The 16,401-nt window shown below is 42.0% G+C and overlaps 1 protein-coding gene across 8 annotated transcripts in view; it reads left to right on the forward strand.

Annotated features, from left to right (window-relative positions):
* TUB (TUB bipartite transcription factor) overlaps window positions 1-12,045 on the forward strand; it is a 143,701-nt gene extending 131,656 nt beyond the window's left edge. For 7 of the 8 annotated variants that reach the window (XM_064715022.1, XM_064715018.1, XM_064715025.1 and 4 more), the window contains one exon: window positions 265-12,045. In XM_064715022.1, the coding sequence (XP_064571092.1) occupies window positions 265-398 (134 nt within the window). In that variant the 3' untranslated portion in view covers window positions 399-12,045. The remainder of the gene's footprint in view (window positions 1-264) is intronic. The other variant, XM_064715020.1, reaches the window with a different exon arrangement.
* Window positions 12,046-16,401: the final 4,356 nt, after the last annotated feature.

The raw sequence follows: 16,401 nt of genomic DNA on the forward strand, positions 1-16,401 counted from the left end.
GTTCTTGCAAAAAGCACTTTTTATATGTGTCTTTTTTTTGACACTAACAAGTCTTGCAACCCTTTATCACTCAAGCTGTCCCTGCTTCTCGCTCTGCTATCAGCACACCCACTTGCATGAATAAGTGCTGTGAAGTTTGATGAGTGAGCATGTTTGGGTGGTATTTCGTTGCTCTGGGACAGAGGGTAGGGTTGGATGACTATTTATTTAGTGAGGGCTGCAAACAACAGTAAAGCCTTTTGCCTTTCCTGACCTTTCTGGCAGCTGACTACATCGTGATGCAGTTTGGCCGCGTGGCTGAGGACGTGTTCACCATGGACTACAACTACCCAATGTGTGCACTACAAGCCTTTTCCATTGCCCTTTCCAGTTTTGACAGCAAGCTGGCTTGTGAGTAAAGGGGCGTGGGTGAGCATCCTCTCGAAGGAAGCAGTTTGCCATATGATTCCCAATTCCTGCTGGTGTCGCTTATGGTCCATACTAAAAAGGTCAGGGAAAAATACAGTTGTGGAGGACCACTCTGTTGCTGAAGAGAAAGTTAATGGAATCTTCTAAAAATTCAGGACATTCAGGAAATTGTATTTTCCTTTTTTTTTCTTTCCTGTCATATTTTTCTGGAAATGACATCAAGTTTTTGTAAATAGGAGTTGTCTCTCACGTCCCTGGCTGTGTTACGGATGTGTGCCATGATGTACTGTACCGTGGCTCCAGTAGCACCATGACAGTGGTGTCTTTTTTAAAAATCCAGAAAGGGAGTGAGCACTCCAAAAGTTTCTTTTTACATTTAAGAATCATTCCAAGGCTGCAATCGTACCTCAAGGTTGCATTCCTGCATCAACTAATCACAGCTTCACATCATCCAGCATAAGATGAGGAAAAAAAAGATGCACCTTTTTTTTTTTTTTTTTTTTGATTGTGCAAGGATCTCATGTAGTATAAAGCCTGAAGGTTGAAAACCTCTACTGGACTGAACTTGATGCATTGCTATTGTACATGTAGTAGGGCATGATGAATTTTAATTGCAGTAGGAGGAAATGGAGAAGTGGAAAGCACAAAATAATGTTGCACAAGTCACTTGAATTCTAAGCTGTCATTATGTTTTAACATCTACATGCTTTTTAATTTGTTTCAAATGGAAATGTATTTGCAGTACAGAAAGGGAAAAGGAAAACATCTCGATGCCAAGAAAGCATAACTTATGTTGAATTTGGCATTTCATGGGCTGGGAATTTATATCCTTGTATTGCTGTGATAATTCAAACACATATTTTGTATGAAGTGATATAAACAATTGGATAAAGGCACTCTGCAGAGAGTCTTATTATTTTGAACAGGCTGTGTAAAGCTGAGGAAGGTAAATGGAAATATTTTATTAAATTTGTCTGGCCTTTTGAGCTTTTACAATTTGTTGATCGCATTTTTTGAACTTTGAGCAACAACCACTTTTCATATTTATTTCCCCTTGTAAGAATGCTTGAAATCGATTGAAACTGTGTATGTTGTTCTCTGATGTAAATGTGCCAGCTACTGAGCTAAATCCTTCTAGGCAAATCTAGTGTATGCTGCATACAAATGAGACACTGGCAGGACACAGAATAGCTTAAAATAGTGCAGATTTTGCATCTCCATTTTTCTGATCTATCTGGAATAAACAAACAAATACCATTTCAAAACAAAACACAAGCAAAGAACAAGCCATGGTTATCTTCTCTCCTGAACATTTCAAAAGGCAGGAGCTGCAGCTCTTGAAAGCACATTGTAAAAATAATGGTCACACATCTTTAAAAATAATGGTCTTGCTGCCATTTTCTGTGCAATGTTGTCCAGAGTGGCAGACAGAGTAATAGAATTTATATGTTCACCAGAAGGGTGTGGAAATGTGAGTGAAGTAGTAGCTTTGTTTTATACTGCATGTATTCAGGCCCTCCTTTTTATTCCTTATAAACTCTTGCACTGCACAACCAGAGATTATGTAATGTAAAAATGAGATCAAATCTGATTGTCTCATAGTTGACAGGCCCTTTTTGACTGCAGGGGACAGGCCATAAAGCTCTCCTTAAGGTCGTGCCATTTGGACTGAATAATTTCAATTAACAAAAGAAATACACTCTCTTCACCTTTGCCTTCAGCTCTCCTTCCCAGTATACAGACAAAGGAATTTCAGATAAGAGATGAAAATAAATAATTACCAGCATTTTTTCTAATCTTTTAAACAATCTATGGGAAGAAAGTCTGCTGACTTTAAACAGTGTTTTGTGGATAGACTCAGCATGTCAAATATTCTCTTTAATTAACAGGAAGCTCTCTTTTTTTTTCCTCTCATCTTTTTGCAAGGAGCCTTTCCATGCAGTGGTAAAAAATGGAAAGACACCTTTTGTTTGAGAGAAAGGGGCATCAGTTCCCTCCATGAATGATCCAAGTGCTGAGTCATGAGCTGCAGGGTGATGCTTTGCCTTTGCACATGGGTGCTTTGTTTGTCTCTGTAGCTGGTGGTTTCCCACAGTTTCACATCCCCATCTGTCATCCCACTTTGGATTTAACAGAGAAGGCCCTTAGGCCTTTGCTTACCTCATCTCAGCCTTTAAAAACCAGCTCCAGTGACCACCAGAATTTTTTGTTTGGGCTACTGCAAAGCCAGTCAGGGATTCCCAGTGCTGTTACTTAGGTGTGATGTGGATCTGAAGAACTCTGCAGCATGGGAATGGCTGAATCTGCATGGCTGGACACTTTAGAGCCTGAGAAAGTGGCACCTGACACAGTTTTCTGCCTCTGTCCCTGCACAAGACTGTGTCAAAGGAGCTGAGTGTCTAGTGGTGCAAACACACAATCTGCTGGCTGTAGTGGTGGAGCTGCTTTGGGAAGGGTTATTTTTAACCCAGATCATAACAATGGTCTGACTCACACCATTTCGTGCCCCAGGGAATTGGCACGAAAGGAAACTCATGTGCAGTGACTCCTGCACAAGGGTGAGAATGAGGGGCTGGGGAAAGGCTGCAAGTTCAGCTGCTTGGGACAGTTCTGCTGCCAGCACATTGTGTAACTTCACTCTCACTGCATGTTCTTCCCAGCCAGGTGGGTTTTTTTAACCTGTAACCATGCCAGGAGGAAAGTGGTGACTCAAATTCCCATCATCTTAACAGAGTCTGACAGGGCCATCAGCCAACAGGCTGCTGAGGGAAAAGCTCCCTACAACAAATGGAGGTCACTAGAGGGGGATGTTAACCTGGGACTAGAAATGAGGAACTCTCATTAAATCTGGTTCAGTTGGAATAGGATTTGCTCCTAATGCCCTTTGCCCAAACCCTAATTCCTCATTATTGGTGAGCATGGTGCAGGGTTCGATTCACTTGGCCTTCACCATCTGCTCTGGAAGTAGTTTCAACCATTAATTTTGAATCTATAGAATTTCTGATGGACAATTTTTGCTGGATATTTTTTGGTAAAAGGTCACATGCAAGGTGATGCCACAAGCTTTCCAGCTCATCTCTAAATTTTGTCCTCTTAACTTGGAAAAGTCAAACCAAGTTCTGTCATACCTGAAATTACATTTTCCTCACAAAGTTACATTTTCTTCCCCATCAGTAATAAAATCTTGGCACTAGTGAGTATTTTCAGAGACAGATGCACACTGAAGTAACCAAGGAGTAATTAGTGGTGCAGTCCTGTTAGTAACTTCTGCTGGGCCTGCATTCAGTGTGCAGCAGGGCATAACCTTGTTTATTCAGTGTGACAAAGAATAGGATGGCCCCAAGCTGTGTATTTCCTTCACACAGTCTTAGTGAATGTTTGGATATGGTAGATTTAGTGTTATTTAAAATCCCAATATTGATGATTTTTTGCATCTGCTGTTGATTTTGGCAGAGTTGTAAACAAACTCCTTGCCTGAATTGCTTATGGGCAAATGCTGCATGCTTTAATGAGAGTTCTTAATCTAACTTGTCACTCTGTTTACATCAAACAGTTTCTTCCTGGCCCTTTATCTAATTTTCTTCATCTCTGATGTTCTGTTCCTTCTCATTCTCTTTACAATTCCTTTATCTGCTCTTCAAGGATGTGCAGCTCAGAAGTGTTTGACAATATTGCTCAGTGATCTCTCCAGAGATGAATAATGCCTTTGGTGCACATTCAGTGATGCTCCTACAATAGAAGCCTTATCAGAGGGGTGAATTTGGCCCTTTGGCTTTTCAGTAGAGTAAATTAACACATTAAAAGGTAGCAGATAAAAAAGCTTGCCTAAAATATAATCAGAATTTTTCTCAGTAAACATTCAATTTCCAAAGCATTGGTTGCAAATCAATGAGCAGAACTGTCCACAAGCCTGGAGGCAGGCTGTTAGATTCCCTTTGTAGTGCTGCCTTATTTTTCCTTTTTTTTTTCAAAAGGTTGGAAGTGATTTTGTGAGCTGAATTGTGTTGGTGGCCTAAAATAGTTTATTTTTTTAGAAGCTAGGCATCTCTCTGCTCCTTTTGTAGGATAATATATGGCACATAAATCAGTAATGTCATAGGCTCTTGTTATAAATTCTGCAGTTAAGAAATCAGTGAGAATGGTTTTGTAATAATTGCTGGGCAAATCTGTTGCTATTCAAGTTGCCTTACAATAGTGCTGGAGTTCCCAGCTGGCTGTCCTCATGAGGTCCCAGCACTGAAGGAGCTGGAGTGAAAAGGGCTCTGTAATAAAATCTGGTGGCTGCACAATTGAAAAATATCATTGTGGAGTCAAATGACACCAGAGCTTTATCAGTCATGGGGAACCAAGGCCATCAATTCAAACTTTCTGAGGTTTTGCTCCCTTGTGGTGAACAAAGGAGGGGCTTTAAACAAGCAGAGACACCAGTGAGCTCTCTAAAAGTATTGGGCATTAGACCTACTTTTCTGCTGTTAAAATCTTACCCCTACCTGGGTAATGCCCTTTAAAAGAAATCAGAAAATCAGTCCAGTCCTTACTATGGAAAATCATTCTCAGTTCTTGCGTCATAGCTTTTAACAAATTTTATTAATTAATTTGTGATTTCACATACAGATAAAACAAGGATAGGGAAAGAAGAGTTTTTGCCCTGAAGGGATGATGAGTCTAGAACAATTTCAGATTATTTTGTCTTTGTTTATTGTAGTAGGACAACACAGGGAGTTGCCTGGTGTTCTGGGCAGAGAAGGTTTTTCCTAAAACCTTCAGGTGTCAGAGGGAAGATTTTGGGTTTGATCCTGTGACACTCCAACCATTTGCCCCATACTATCCCATTGCTCTCCTGAAACATCGTTTGTGAGATTTTTTTCCTGCTTTTACAGAAGCCTGTGCTCACCAATCAGATATCTTTGCTTGGCAATTAAGCACAGCACAGCAGTCACCTTTATTAGAATTATGGGCTGATGACTCAGATTTCTCAAAAGGCCTCCTTTTGATTACTAGAGTAAAGTAGTTTTATGCATATAAATCTTGCAGTAGAGTTAATCTAACTGTAGGTGCAGGCTTCTCTTGTATGTGCTACTTAATGGAATCAGGTTCCTGTTGTTCTTCATGTACAAAAAGTACCTTCCAGGGTTCTGCTCTGTAAGTGTTTGAAATTAATTATGTAGTTATTCTTCAGTTCTTTTTGTTGCTCGCCAAGGAACTAAGAAAAGAATTTGCACAACTATCTTACTGCTTTGGTGTTTTGCTATGAACTATAGCTCAGTAGCTGATACTCACAAATGCCTGTATATTGGATGAAAATGCATTAAAACTTATTTTGTATGTTGTATTTTATTTAACTGCCTATCCATTTTCAATTACCCTTTTTTCAGTAAGGGTATGTTTATCTGTACCTTTACTGAGAAGATTTTAATTGAGTGGCTTTCCTGAAACTCTTTTATGGAACCACTACTCTGGTTTGCTGAAAGGCTCTAGGAAGAGGACACTGTTCAAAAAATTATGTGTACATTTTTGAGAAGAAACCTTCCCTATTGGATTATAAAATAACACTGGAAGCTTATCATGCATTTATTTAAGTCTGCAATGGCAGTTTGAAAATTACTCTGACAAAAGCTTGGTAAGCACATGGACTGTAACAAAGTCCTGCTTGAGAGTCAGAACCTCACAAGTACCTCATGGAATACTCATGATCTACTCTGTGCTTGTGTACAGGCCAAAAAAAGTCCTGAGGAGTCAAAATCTGTGTTAAAGTCAACACAGTCTGCTAGGCTGACAGCACAGGCCTGGGGATTGGGTCACCTGGGCTTTAACCCCAACAGAGTGTCTGACTCTGTGCAAATCTTGGAACCTCTTTGTGCCTCAGTTCCACTGAGTTGAATGGAACTCCTGGGTTTTGGCCTGGCTGTGCCCATCTGTGTTCTGCTGAGAGGATTTCCAGGAGTGCTTTGAGGCTGGTGGCTGACAGGTGGTGTTGCCATGCTCAGAACTCAATTTAATGCTCCCTGAACCAACCAAAATATGAAATTTTCTGCTGCCTGTGTAGAAGCCACGTAACTAACCAATCTCTTAGGACCAAATCTTGATGATGTTGAATTCCTGTCAATGATTTAAGTGAGGCTTCAATTTTTTTTTACCTTGTGTTATTTTTGGTCCCTAAAAGTGCAGAAAAAACCAGTAAGGACAAACCATCTGATAGACTATTCCTTCTTGGCAGTGTGTGTTGTTGGTTGTGTTTTACTTCCCAGCATCTGTTGTTTTAAAACTATTATTCCTGAGCACATTACAGAGATTCACTTAATGCAATCACCTATTTATGCTTTTGTGTAGGAAACTGAGACACTTGGCAGTTGTGCTGCAAATTGCCTTTTTGTATTTTTGTTTGCTTTTTTCGTTTCCCTTGGATGTGACTCAGTTGTTCAGAACTATTGTTACTGCCCACTTTGACTCTGTCATGCACATCTGATTTAAAAACAATGAGCCTCATGATTTCTGACTACCTTTATACCCAGCTGGGATGTTTACAGTGTTTCTCACATTTCACCCTGCATCTGTGGCTTCTCACTGAGGCTATCCCAATTGGCACAATGCCATTAGAAGTCAGTAATTTATGAAGTGTAAGAGTAATTCTCAAAGTAACAGAATGTAATTTATAAACATTTTTATAAATTTTAACATTAAAATCTAGCTAGGTTTAATGCCTACAGTTTGGATGAAATTGAAAGGAGATTATTTGTTTAAAATTTTCTTTCCTTAAGCCTTGTTTGCAGCTTGAGCTTGCATTTAGGAGATATAGGAAGCTTTAGGAAGCTTCTGATCCTGCAGCTCCATGCAGATTGCCAGACTGTGACTGCAGTGTGATGAGGACACACTAAGTGATGAGAATTCCAAAGTCCTGGCAAGAGTGCACTTCTTAATTCTCTTAGGCACTCTTGGACATCACATAGGAATAATGTACCTTTCCTATATTGACTTACTTACCAAATAACAGCAGGAATATTTTCACTCCCTTTGAAATTTTTTGGTTTTTTAAGGCCTACTATCTAGGTAAGTGTAATCTTAACATTTATTCTTGATGTGCTGGAAAATTACATCATGTGATCACTTATTTTGCCAGTGCAGAAAATCTCACTGGTACAAAACCAGACTGTGTTGGGTGGGCTTTGGCCACTGCTCATGGAATCAGAAAGGTTGGAAAAGATCTCCAAGATCATCAAGTCCAGCCTTTGATGTTCAGTGTTCAGACAAGTTTATGAGGCCTGGCAGCTCGTAGCAGGAGGTCTTCATTCCAGTCTGGGTCAGCAGAAGATAACCCAGTATTACCATCCTGTTCTCTTCCCTAGGGAGAATCTCCCAGCCTTCTAGAAGTAGAACTTTGTTGATCCTGATGTGTCTTTAAATATTACAGCATTTTTAAGCTATTTTTAAAACGTTTCCAAATATGTGGTTTAAGCTTAAATAAAATAGTCTTTCAAGTAGTTAGAGGTGAACCAAGTGAGCTTGGTTGAGAGGCAGCTGCTTTTCCAGCAATCTCCTCAGCTGTTGTATGAGCAGAGCTTGATAGTCCTGCTGGAAAAAACATAACAGCTATTATATTATATATCTATCTCAGCATATTATATAATAATATGCTTTCCTTGGGTTTTGCTCAATGATGCTGCTGGTTTGTGCACCACAAGATTTCTTTCTGAAGGGCAGAATTTTCAGTACTGAACGCAAATAGAGCTGTGTTTTCTGGTAAAGGCTCTGCCTCATTTCCTGCTGCCTTACATGTGGTTTGGTATTTGTTACTAAAAATATAAACTTTTCATCCAGGAAAAAAACAGGATTTCTAGACAAAATTAGTGACACTTAGTGCTGTATGCCTGGATTGGCAGAAGGCTTTTTTTGCCAACCTGAAATGTTATTATTCCTTACTGTTCCAGCTGTTGCCATGGGTGAGCACTAGGAGACAGAGGGTCTCCATTTTGAACTTAATCCTGAAGACTAAACTGTTTCACTCTAGAATACTGGAAAATCAAACCATGTTAATTACAGAGTTTTCATCAGGCAATTAATTTGCACTGAAATCGAGTTTTATGCTGACTAAAATTTATGAGAATGACCTCAAACAAACATGGGAACACTGAGCAAATGTCAGGAACTGACAAGTTGCTCAGCAAAATATTTAAATCAAGTCCACTGAGTTTTCATAAGTCAAAAAACCCCAAAACAAATGAGGCTCTATTTCATTCCTGATTGTATTTAGTTGGGGATTCAGTGTTTTATAATGTGGGCTGAAGAGAAATTTTGTGTATTGTTAATTCTAACTTCTGCTTTAAAGTGGGGCTGCAGCAGTGATGTGTACTCTTACAAGATTTCTAACAGTGTCACCTCAAAAAGCTGATTGTGGAATATAGCTCTAACTGAGGAATTTTCAAGAGTTACTGAGTCCAGAGATACTATCACAAGGTTTTTGTTGGTTTTCTTTTCTTTCCAAAAAACCCCAACCTGTTTTCAAAAGCACCATTTATTCTGTCTTTTGGACTACATTGCACAAGTCCATGGGGTTGAATTCCTATTTGGTATCACTTCAAACACTTTCTTGCAGGTGGTAGATGCTTTTCAGCTTCTTGGTAATCTGTGTTACTGGAATTCCTTCTTTTGCTTTAAGTTCCCTGATTTTTATTTTTTTTCCCACCCCATCTATAACCTTCTCTTCTTTCAAACATGTGCAGGTTTTTCCATATGGGGACACTCCAGAGCACTAAGTCAGTGCAAGCTCTATAAAGTCAATATCTGTGAATTAAAGTGTGTTAAATCCCTGTGTATATGTTCTCATTTTGAAGTAGGGTGGCCTTCAGTGCTGGTTGCATAATTTTCCACCTGGGTATTCATCAAGTTGGGCATTTCAAGGTTGTTGGGGAATTTTAAAGTGCTGAACAGGTTTCATACCAAGCCCTGGTGAACATGTGAAGGGATTCACCCCTCTGCACTCTCAGGGTGGCACTTTGGACTTACTCTACCACATCTTTTGGCTTCTTGAACTGTACCTCAAAGCTCAGTACCTGCACAGTAGAGGCCACATTTCCCAAGTCCTGTTTTCCTACTGCAGCAGTTTTTAGCACTCTCTGATTTATTGCCACCTGTATGATGAATTTAGGCTTCCTGACAACAGTGTGCTTTCTGCTTGGGATTTTGTGGCTGCCAGGGTGCTTTACTAGTGTAGCAGAGCTTGACTCTGGGAGTGTGATGTAAATGATGCCTGTAGAACTAGGTTTATTTTCAGTGCCCATCAGAGGGTCTGCTTGTTTCTCAGAAAATAATCTTCCTTTCTCTTTTTCCTTCTTCATTTCTGTCTGCCTGGATCTGGAGGATGAGAGCCCCTCTTAGCATTCATGCAAGCCCTGTCAGAAAAGCACACAGAGCGGGCCTCTCACGGAGCCATGCAGCTCTCACAGCTCGCTGTCACCCTGCCCTGTCACACTGCATGTCTGTCCCCGTGTGCTGTCCCCTACCCTGTGTGTCTGTCACCAGCCTGAGGACACGGCTGCAGAGACGTGCATGGAAGCTTAGCAGAGAAAATGCTGAACCGAAGCCATTAAATCACAGCTCTCCCAATCCTGAAGAAAGAGCTCCTCCTGAAGGCAAAAACCGGGACCTGAGGCTCTTTCAGTCACTTGAACTTTCCTTGTGTTCACATGGCATTTCAGAAGAGAAATTTTTGTTACACTTGCACTGTTTGGAGCCCTAAGCCCAGAAAAAGGCAGCACAGAGTCGAAGGAGGGCAGTTGCAGAGAAGCACAGCAAAGTGCAAACGAGCTCCATGTGCAGATGGAGGGAGTCCAGCACGCAGGCTGGGCAGGGGGATGTGCTGGCAATGGCAGGAGGGTGATTTCCTGCCAGAGGATGGATGGGCACCCTGCTTGGCACTGCTTGGAGGGAGTCATGGATTTCAGTGTTCAGTGATAGACTGATGGTCACTGCTTATGTTGTGTATTATTGGTAAGAGCTCTGTCCATACTGTTTGTTTCCCATCTAAACTGCTCGATTTCTGTACAGATTTCTTCATGATGTCATTTTCACCCATTTATATCCATGTCCTAACCCCAGGCCTGCTGGTGTAACCAATGTTTCTTTCTAATTTCTGCTGTGTCTCCATAATACCACACTTGTGTGTCCCTGCCAGAGTCCTCATGTCTTCTTGTCTTTGTTTAAATGTGGGCTTAACTGGATCACAAAAATTGGGCATTACTGGCATGAACACTTCAGGAAACTGGATTTGGAAGGGAGGTCAAAGTTTGCTTTCACATACATCCCATGAAGACTTGTTGACACACAAAGGGGGGATCTAGAATATCTGTTGGTGAAAAATGTTCACCTTTTCCATTAAATGTGCTGCCAAATTCAGTGATGTCAAATGCCGCACAGAGCATTTAGAAAAACAAAACCTTGCCCATGATTTAAGGGATAAAATAGAGCAGAACTGAACCTGCACAAGAACTAGCAAATCACAGGGGGTTTCCCTAAGAAACAAAGTCAGCAAGGAACAAACATCTTACAGTGGCTTACTAAAAAACATGTATGAAAAAGACAAATATTGGAGCTTTATTCATTTTTTATTATCATAAGAGTGTAAACATCTTTTCTGATGATTGAAACTAAGTTTATTTCAAATTAAAATCCTGTGCTTAGTGACAGGAAAATCAGGTCCTCTATGCAAAGTATGAAGGGGACATCCATACATGCCCAGCAGGATTGTATGTTCCAAGTGTGGGATGGGTTTAATTTATGGCTTTCCCAACATTTTCTAGGTTTAGATGTGCAAACATTTGTGCACACACACATAAATGTGGATACAGCCTTAAGAAAACCCCTTTGGTGGTATCTTCCTTCCCCTTTGTTCACAGTGACAGCACAAACCATGCTATTAATTTGCCTGGGGGTTAATCATTGCAAAATATCTCTAAAAGAGTCAGTTACTTGAAACCTCTTTTAAAATAATTTTGAGCAAGTGATTTTTTTTCCTGCTGAAAAGATTACAAAAAGTTGTTTTCTCTCATGCTTTCCATGTGAGTATCTGTTACAGAGAACTATCTGCTTTTCCTTTGAGCAGACTTTTCAGCAGGATTCATCCACTCTGTGAGCCAGTCTCTACCCCACGATCACAAGACTGGGGCTTTTGTTTCTCCTTTTTGAACAAATTCTTACACTCAAGAGCAGGGAAACCAAACAAAAAATGTCTGTGGAGGATATTTTGTAATTTGTTGCACCTCTGTAAGTATCTCAGACAGTACATACTCTAGAGGTGATTCATTTCTGAGAGTTCCTGGTAGCCACTGAGCTGATTTGGCACTTTCCAACACTGTCTTCATCCAACTAAAGACAGTCTGAAAGATCCAGTGTTTGGGAGCAGCTGTAGAAATACTCATTTTAGAATATGCTGAGATTATATCTGCCTGTAAAGAAAAATAACCTTTGTTTCTGACTTGTTTACTTAAACTTCAAGAAGTAGAAAATGTGCTACATGAATGTTTCTGTCCCTAGAAAATGATGAAGCAGATTAATTATTTTTAATTTTTTTTTAAATTCCCACAGTAAACATTTTCTGATTCATCTCTTTGCCTTTCTTAAATAAACCGATATTGTACAGTAGAATTTGAATATGTCATGGTCTGTATTTTCTTTACATTATATGGGGTTTTAAAGAATGGAATATATCAAATTTGACAAAAAATGACCTAATCATGACAACTAACATTTAACCAGACACGTTTTTTCACCATAGCTGTAACATGTTTGCACACAAGACTGCCTTGGCCTGTTTTGAGTAGCCAGGCATCTCCCTTTTTGTTCAGACTTTAGAGAGTTTTAGATAAACCTGCAAGAATGGGCCTTTGCAAATTAAGTTTTTTTTTTAAAAGAAACTCTTTGGTATTCCGGAGTAAATGTATTTATTTACCAGTATGTAAATGACTGATTTTAGTGTTTGTGAATACAGAACACTGTGCAGAAATATTAAACTTACTTTGTTTGAAACAACAATGTCTTTCCCTACCCAAGGTTGGAAACACCTCAATAAATTACTGCCACTGGATATGGAGTTATTTAACATAAGGAGTTTCCAGTGCCATTTAAACTGTATTTTTACAATTTCCTCTGCCAGGAACAATATAATTTGGGTAACCTTGCACTTGGGCAGGTGTTTGATCCCAGCAGAGAGGAGGAGTGGTCTGTGAGCACTATCTAAGCCATCCCAGGAAGATCACTGAGGAAATGGAGGGGTGTCTATTTGCTCTTTAGGAATCTGTGCCCCACAATAAAACTGGTGAAGTTCCAAAGCTGGGAAAAATCACTTGAGCAGACCAACCTTTCCAGCTGTGTTTGGGATGCTCAGTCTGTCTGATCTGGTGTTGCATTCATTTTCTGGTCAGTATAAAACCATTGCTATATAGATGATTTTCTAACTCATACCTGGTGTTTCTTCCTCAGTGTTTCTGATACGTGTGGTTAGAAACATAGGATTTTATTATTTTTTATTAGAATGTGCAAGTAAATATTATTTAAATAGAAGATTATTGCACTGTGTTCTCAAAGGTAAGCATAGTTTTCTTATTCTTAGCTGGGAAATTAAAAATCCAAGATATGGACACTAATTGCTAATGAAAAGAGTTAGGTCATAAACTTCTAAGATATTTATCTGTTTTCCAAGTACAATTTGATAACTAATCCTCTTTAGAGTATTTTTGGGGCCAGCAGGGATCTTACTTTTTGCTTTATCCTGATCCCATGGATTGCCTGAAACAATCTGTAATGATTCTCAGATATGCAGGGAAAACTAAGCCCATTTGTGGGTTTTAAAATCTAATTTTATAATAATGTTTCCTTTTAACAATACATGTGTTATTTCTTTTAGCTTTAACAAAAAGTACAGCCATTTCATTTGCCAGGTGGGAAACATCACATGTGCTTTTATAGAGCCTGACTGCTTCCAGTGGGCATTCACCTGGGCTTCTGTGACTTTTTCTCAATTTCCCAGCTTTACTGATGTTCTGACCTGTGATTTTGATTTACTTCATCAAAGTTCTCTGAGAATCCTGATTTTGATTAGCTAAGCTCTCCTTAAAATTATGAGTATTCTCTAGTAGAAGTGAGCAGGTTGGAGACACATTTGATGGTCCTTTTCTAAAATGCTCCTCTAAACAGACATTTCTGTTCAGAGGGGGCAAAGCTGAGGCAAAGGGTGGAAAGGCAATATTATTCAAACAAGAGGAATCCCAGTTTGAAGGCTGCTGGTGAGCTGCTACAGGAGGCAAGGCTGGCTACATTCAGAGAGCACTTACTGGTCCCTGGGGAGGGGCTGCCAAGGCCATGGACACCTCAGAGATGAGCTCTTGAGGCTCTCTGACACCTTGCTGCAAAGAAACAGGAATCCTTTAGCTCTAACAGGTGTTAGAAGTAACCCTAACAACGCCTAAACTATAAGGGATTAGAGCCTTTGCAAGGCACATGTGAAAGGGGAGTTCAATACCTTTTTTTTCCCCATGTAAAAGGGGGGTTCACATCCTTCTTAGTGATTGAAACGATGGGAAATAGACCTGGCATTGAAAAGGGATTCCTTTGCTGAGGTTTTGCAAACCTGGGAGAAAATGTCTGGTACAGCATAATTATTCTAGGAGCACACAATAATGCTCTGCCAAGGAGTGGGCAACTCTCATCTGGAGAATGATGGTGTGGTGGTTTGACCAGGAAGAAGTGGGAATTCTGGGAAGCTGTGGTCAAACCAATGAATGTTCTGAGTTTGAGACTGGCACCTGGTGTAGCCAGTGGGGTTTGGACACACCTCCGAGAATACACAGGGGTTAAAAAGCAGGGCTCTGCCCCTGGCAGGCTCTCTTGGGACGTCGAGGCGAAGAGGTCAGATCACCCTCCCCTGTCCAGCCGCTGCTGCTGGGCGGGGGAGGGGCAGCCACGTGGTAGGCCCTGGGCCTGGACAGAGATGGGAGGTGAGGAGGCTTCGAGGATGGAAGGGTGGAAGATCCCAGGGAGTCAGCCCTCGGGCAGCCATTCCCCCCCCCAGGAGGGAGAGAGAGAGCCGGCGACACCAACTGTGATAGCAGCCGGCCCAGGAGGAGAAGGGGGGGGGAAGAGTGCCCGGCCGGAGTGGCAGCGTGTGTGGGAGTGCCGCAGCTCCGGGACAGACAGAGACTGAAAGTTTTAACCCCTTTCTTTCATGATTGGGGCCTTGCAAAAATGCTAATCCTCCTCGAAGCTGAATAAGAAGGGAGATAGGAGATGAGATGAGACAAGGACCTGGCCCGAAGAACGTGGAGATGATTGAATGGGGAGAGATGATTTGGAGTGGCCTTTTGGCTGGACTTTTCTTGTGGCCATGGACTCAGTTTGTTCCTGTGACACAGAGACTGCACTTAGGGGGAAGCAGTGGCTCAGAACCAGGAGGGTTCATCGTGAGGACCCCCCGGCCCCAGGGGTTGGAAAAATATGGGGGGGACAGATGTCCCAAAGCAGAGACTGTGCCTTTTTGGAGTGAGACAAGGCATCCTTGAAAGACAACCCTAGAAGCAGCTCTGATCCATGCACGGTGGTGAGAGCACTGGGCATGGAAGGAAGATGTCACAAGCGGCAAAAGGACTTTTTTTTCCGGGCGGTGCCGAGTGACATGGAAGCACACGAGGTTTCAGTGTGTTTCCAGGGGAAGCCTATGGAACAAGAAGGACTCCTCTCCTCTTCATGAACTGAAGTTTGAGTATACTAAAGTGTGGTGCCAGGCTGGGCAGTTGGTGATTTGGGAGAATGTATCGGATTGGGAAAGTCAGGTAGTGGGGAGGAGGAAAGTGGTTTTTTGTAAGGTTTTCAATTTTTTTTTCTTTTCCTTATAGTTTTTCCCTATTTTCCTGTAGTTTAGGTAATAAAGTGTTCTTTATGTTTGAGCTGGAGCCTGTTTTGCTTATTCCTGGTCACATCTCACAGCAGACACCAGGGTGAGGGCAATTTCATGGGGGCACTGGCTCTGTGCCAGGCTCAAACCATGACAGATGGTCATCACGAGGAGCTCCTGATCAACACAGATCCACTTTCCTGTGGTGATGGCTACCTGGTGGGTACCCAGATGATGTGGATTACTGGTATGTTTGGAACAATTGCACCTGGCAGCTGTGGTGGTGAGGGCAGCTGGTGGGCCAGACCCATAATTCAGGGGTACAGACACTCTGAGGGCTGGGCTGGTGGGGTGGCATGAAACAGGGCTGGGTGGTGGCTCTGTGGGGCACAGGCCCTTCCCGTGGGCTGCCCCAGCTGTGGTGGGTGGCATGGCTTGGGCACTCCCCCCACACCCCATCCTAGCACCAATGTGAGCAGTTCTGCGGGGCAGCCCCAGGCTGGCACCCAGCATCTGGCTTGGAGCTGGTGCAGAACAGGGGAATCCAATTTATTTCATTAAAACACAGCGTCCCAGAGACCCATGGTGGGTGTGCAGATGCAGTGGGATGCCTGCCCTGTGCTCCTGTCTGCCTCAGAATGTCACAGTTCTGGTGACACCCAGGGAGCACTTGCCAGTCTGGGACAATCCAGGGAAAGAGTGTCAGCCTCATGCTGGGCTGTGCCTGTATCCACAGCAGATCTCCAGCACATCTCCTGCCTTTTCCTTGGAAATACTGGGGAATTATGTAAGGGCTTGGCTGAACTCTGGGGTGAGGCTGACACTAGGCCAGATTGGTGAAAGCCCCAGCCAACCTGACCTAGAATGTTGACAAGGATGGGGCATCCACACTTTCACTGGGCACCTGCTCCCCCACCACCCCACCCTCGTGACTGGAGGCAGCTCCCTCAGCCTCCCCTGGTGTGCTGTGGGACTCCTCACCATCTCCAAGGCCTGGGCTGGGCCTGTACCCCACACACCAGTACCTTTCCAGGGCTGTGGAGACCAAGAGGGGACAGAGGAATCAGGAATCCATAGGCACTCACCAAATCCCAAAAAAGAGAGGAAGAAAGAAA

The sequence above is a fragment of the Zonotrichia leucophrys genome, chromosome 5 (genome assembly GCF_028769735.1).
Source record: "Zonotrichia leucophrys gambelii isolate GWCS_2022_RI chromosome 5, RI_Zleu_2.0, whole genome shotgun sequence".
Lineage (NCBI taxonomy): Eukaryota > Metazoa > Chordata > Aves > Passeriformes > Passerellidae > Zonotrichia > Zonotrichia leucophrys.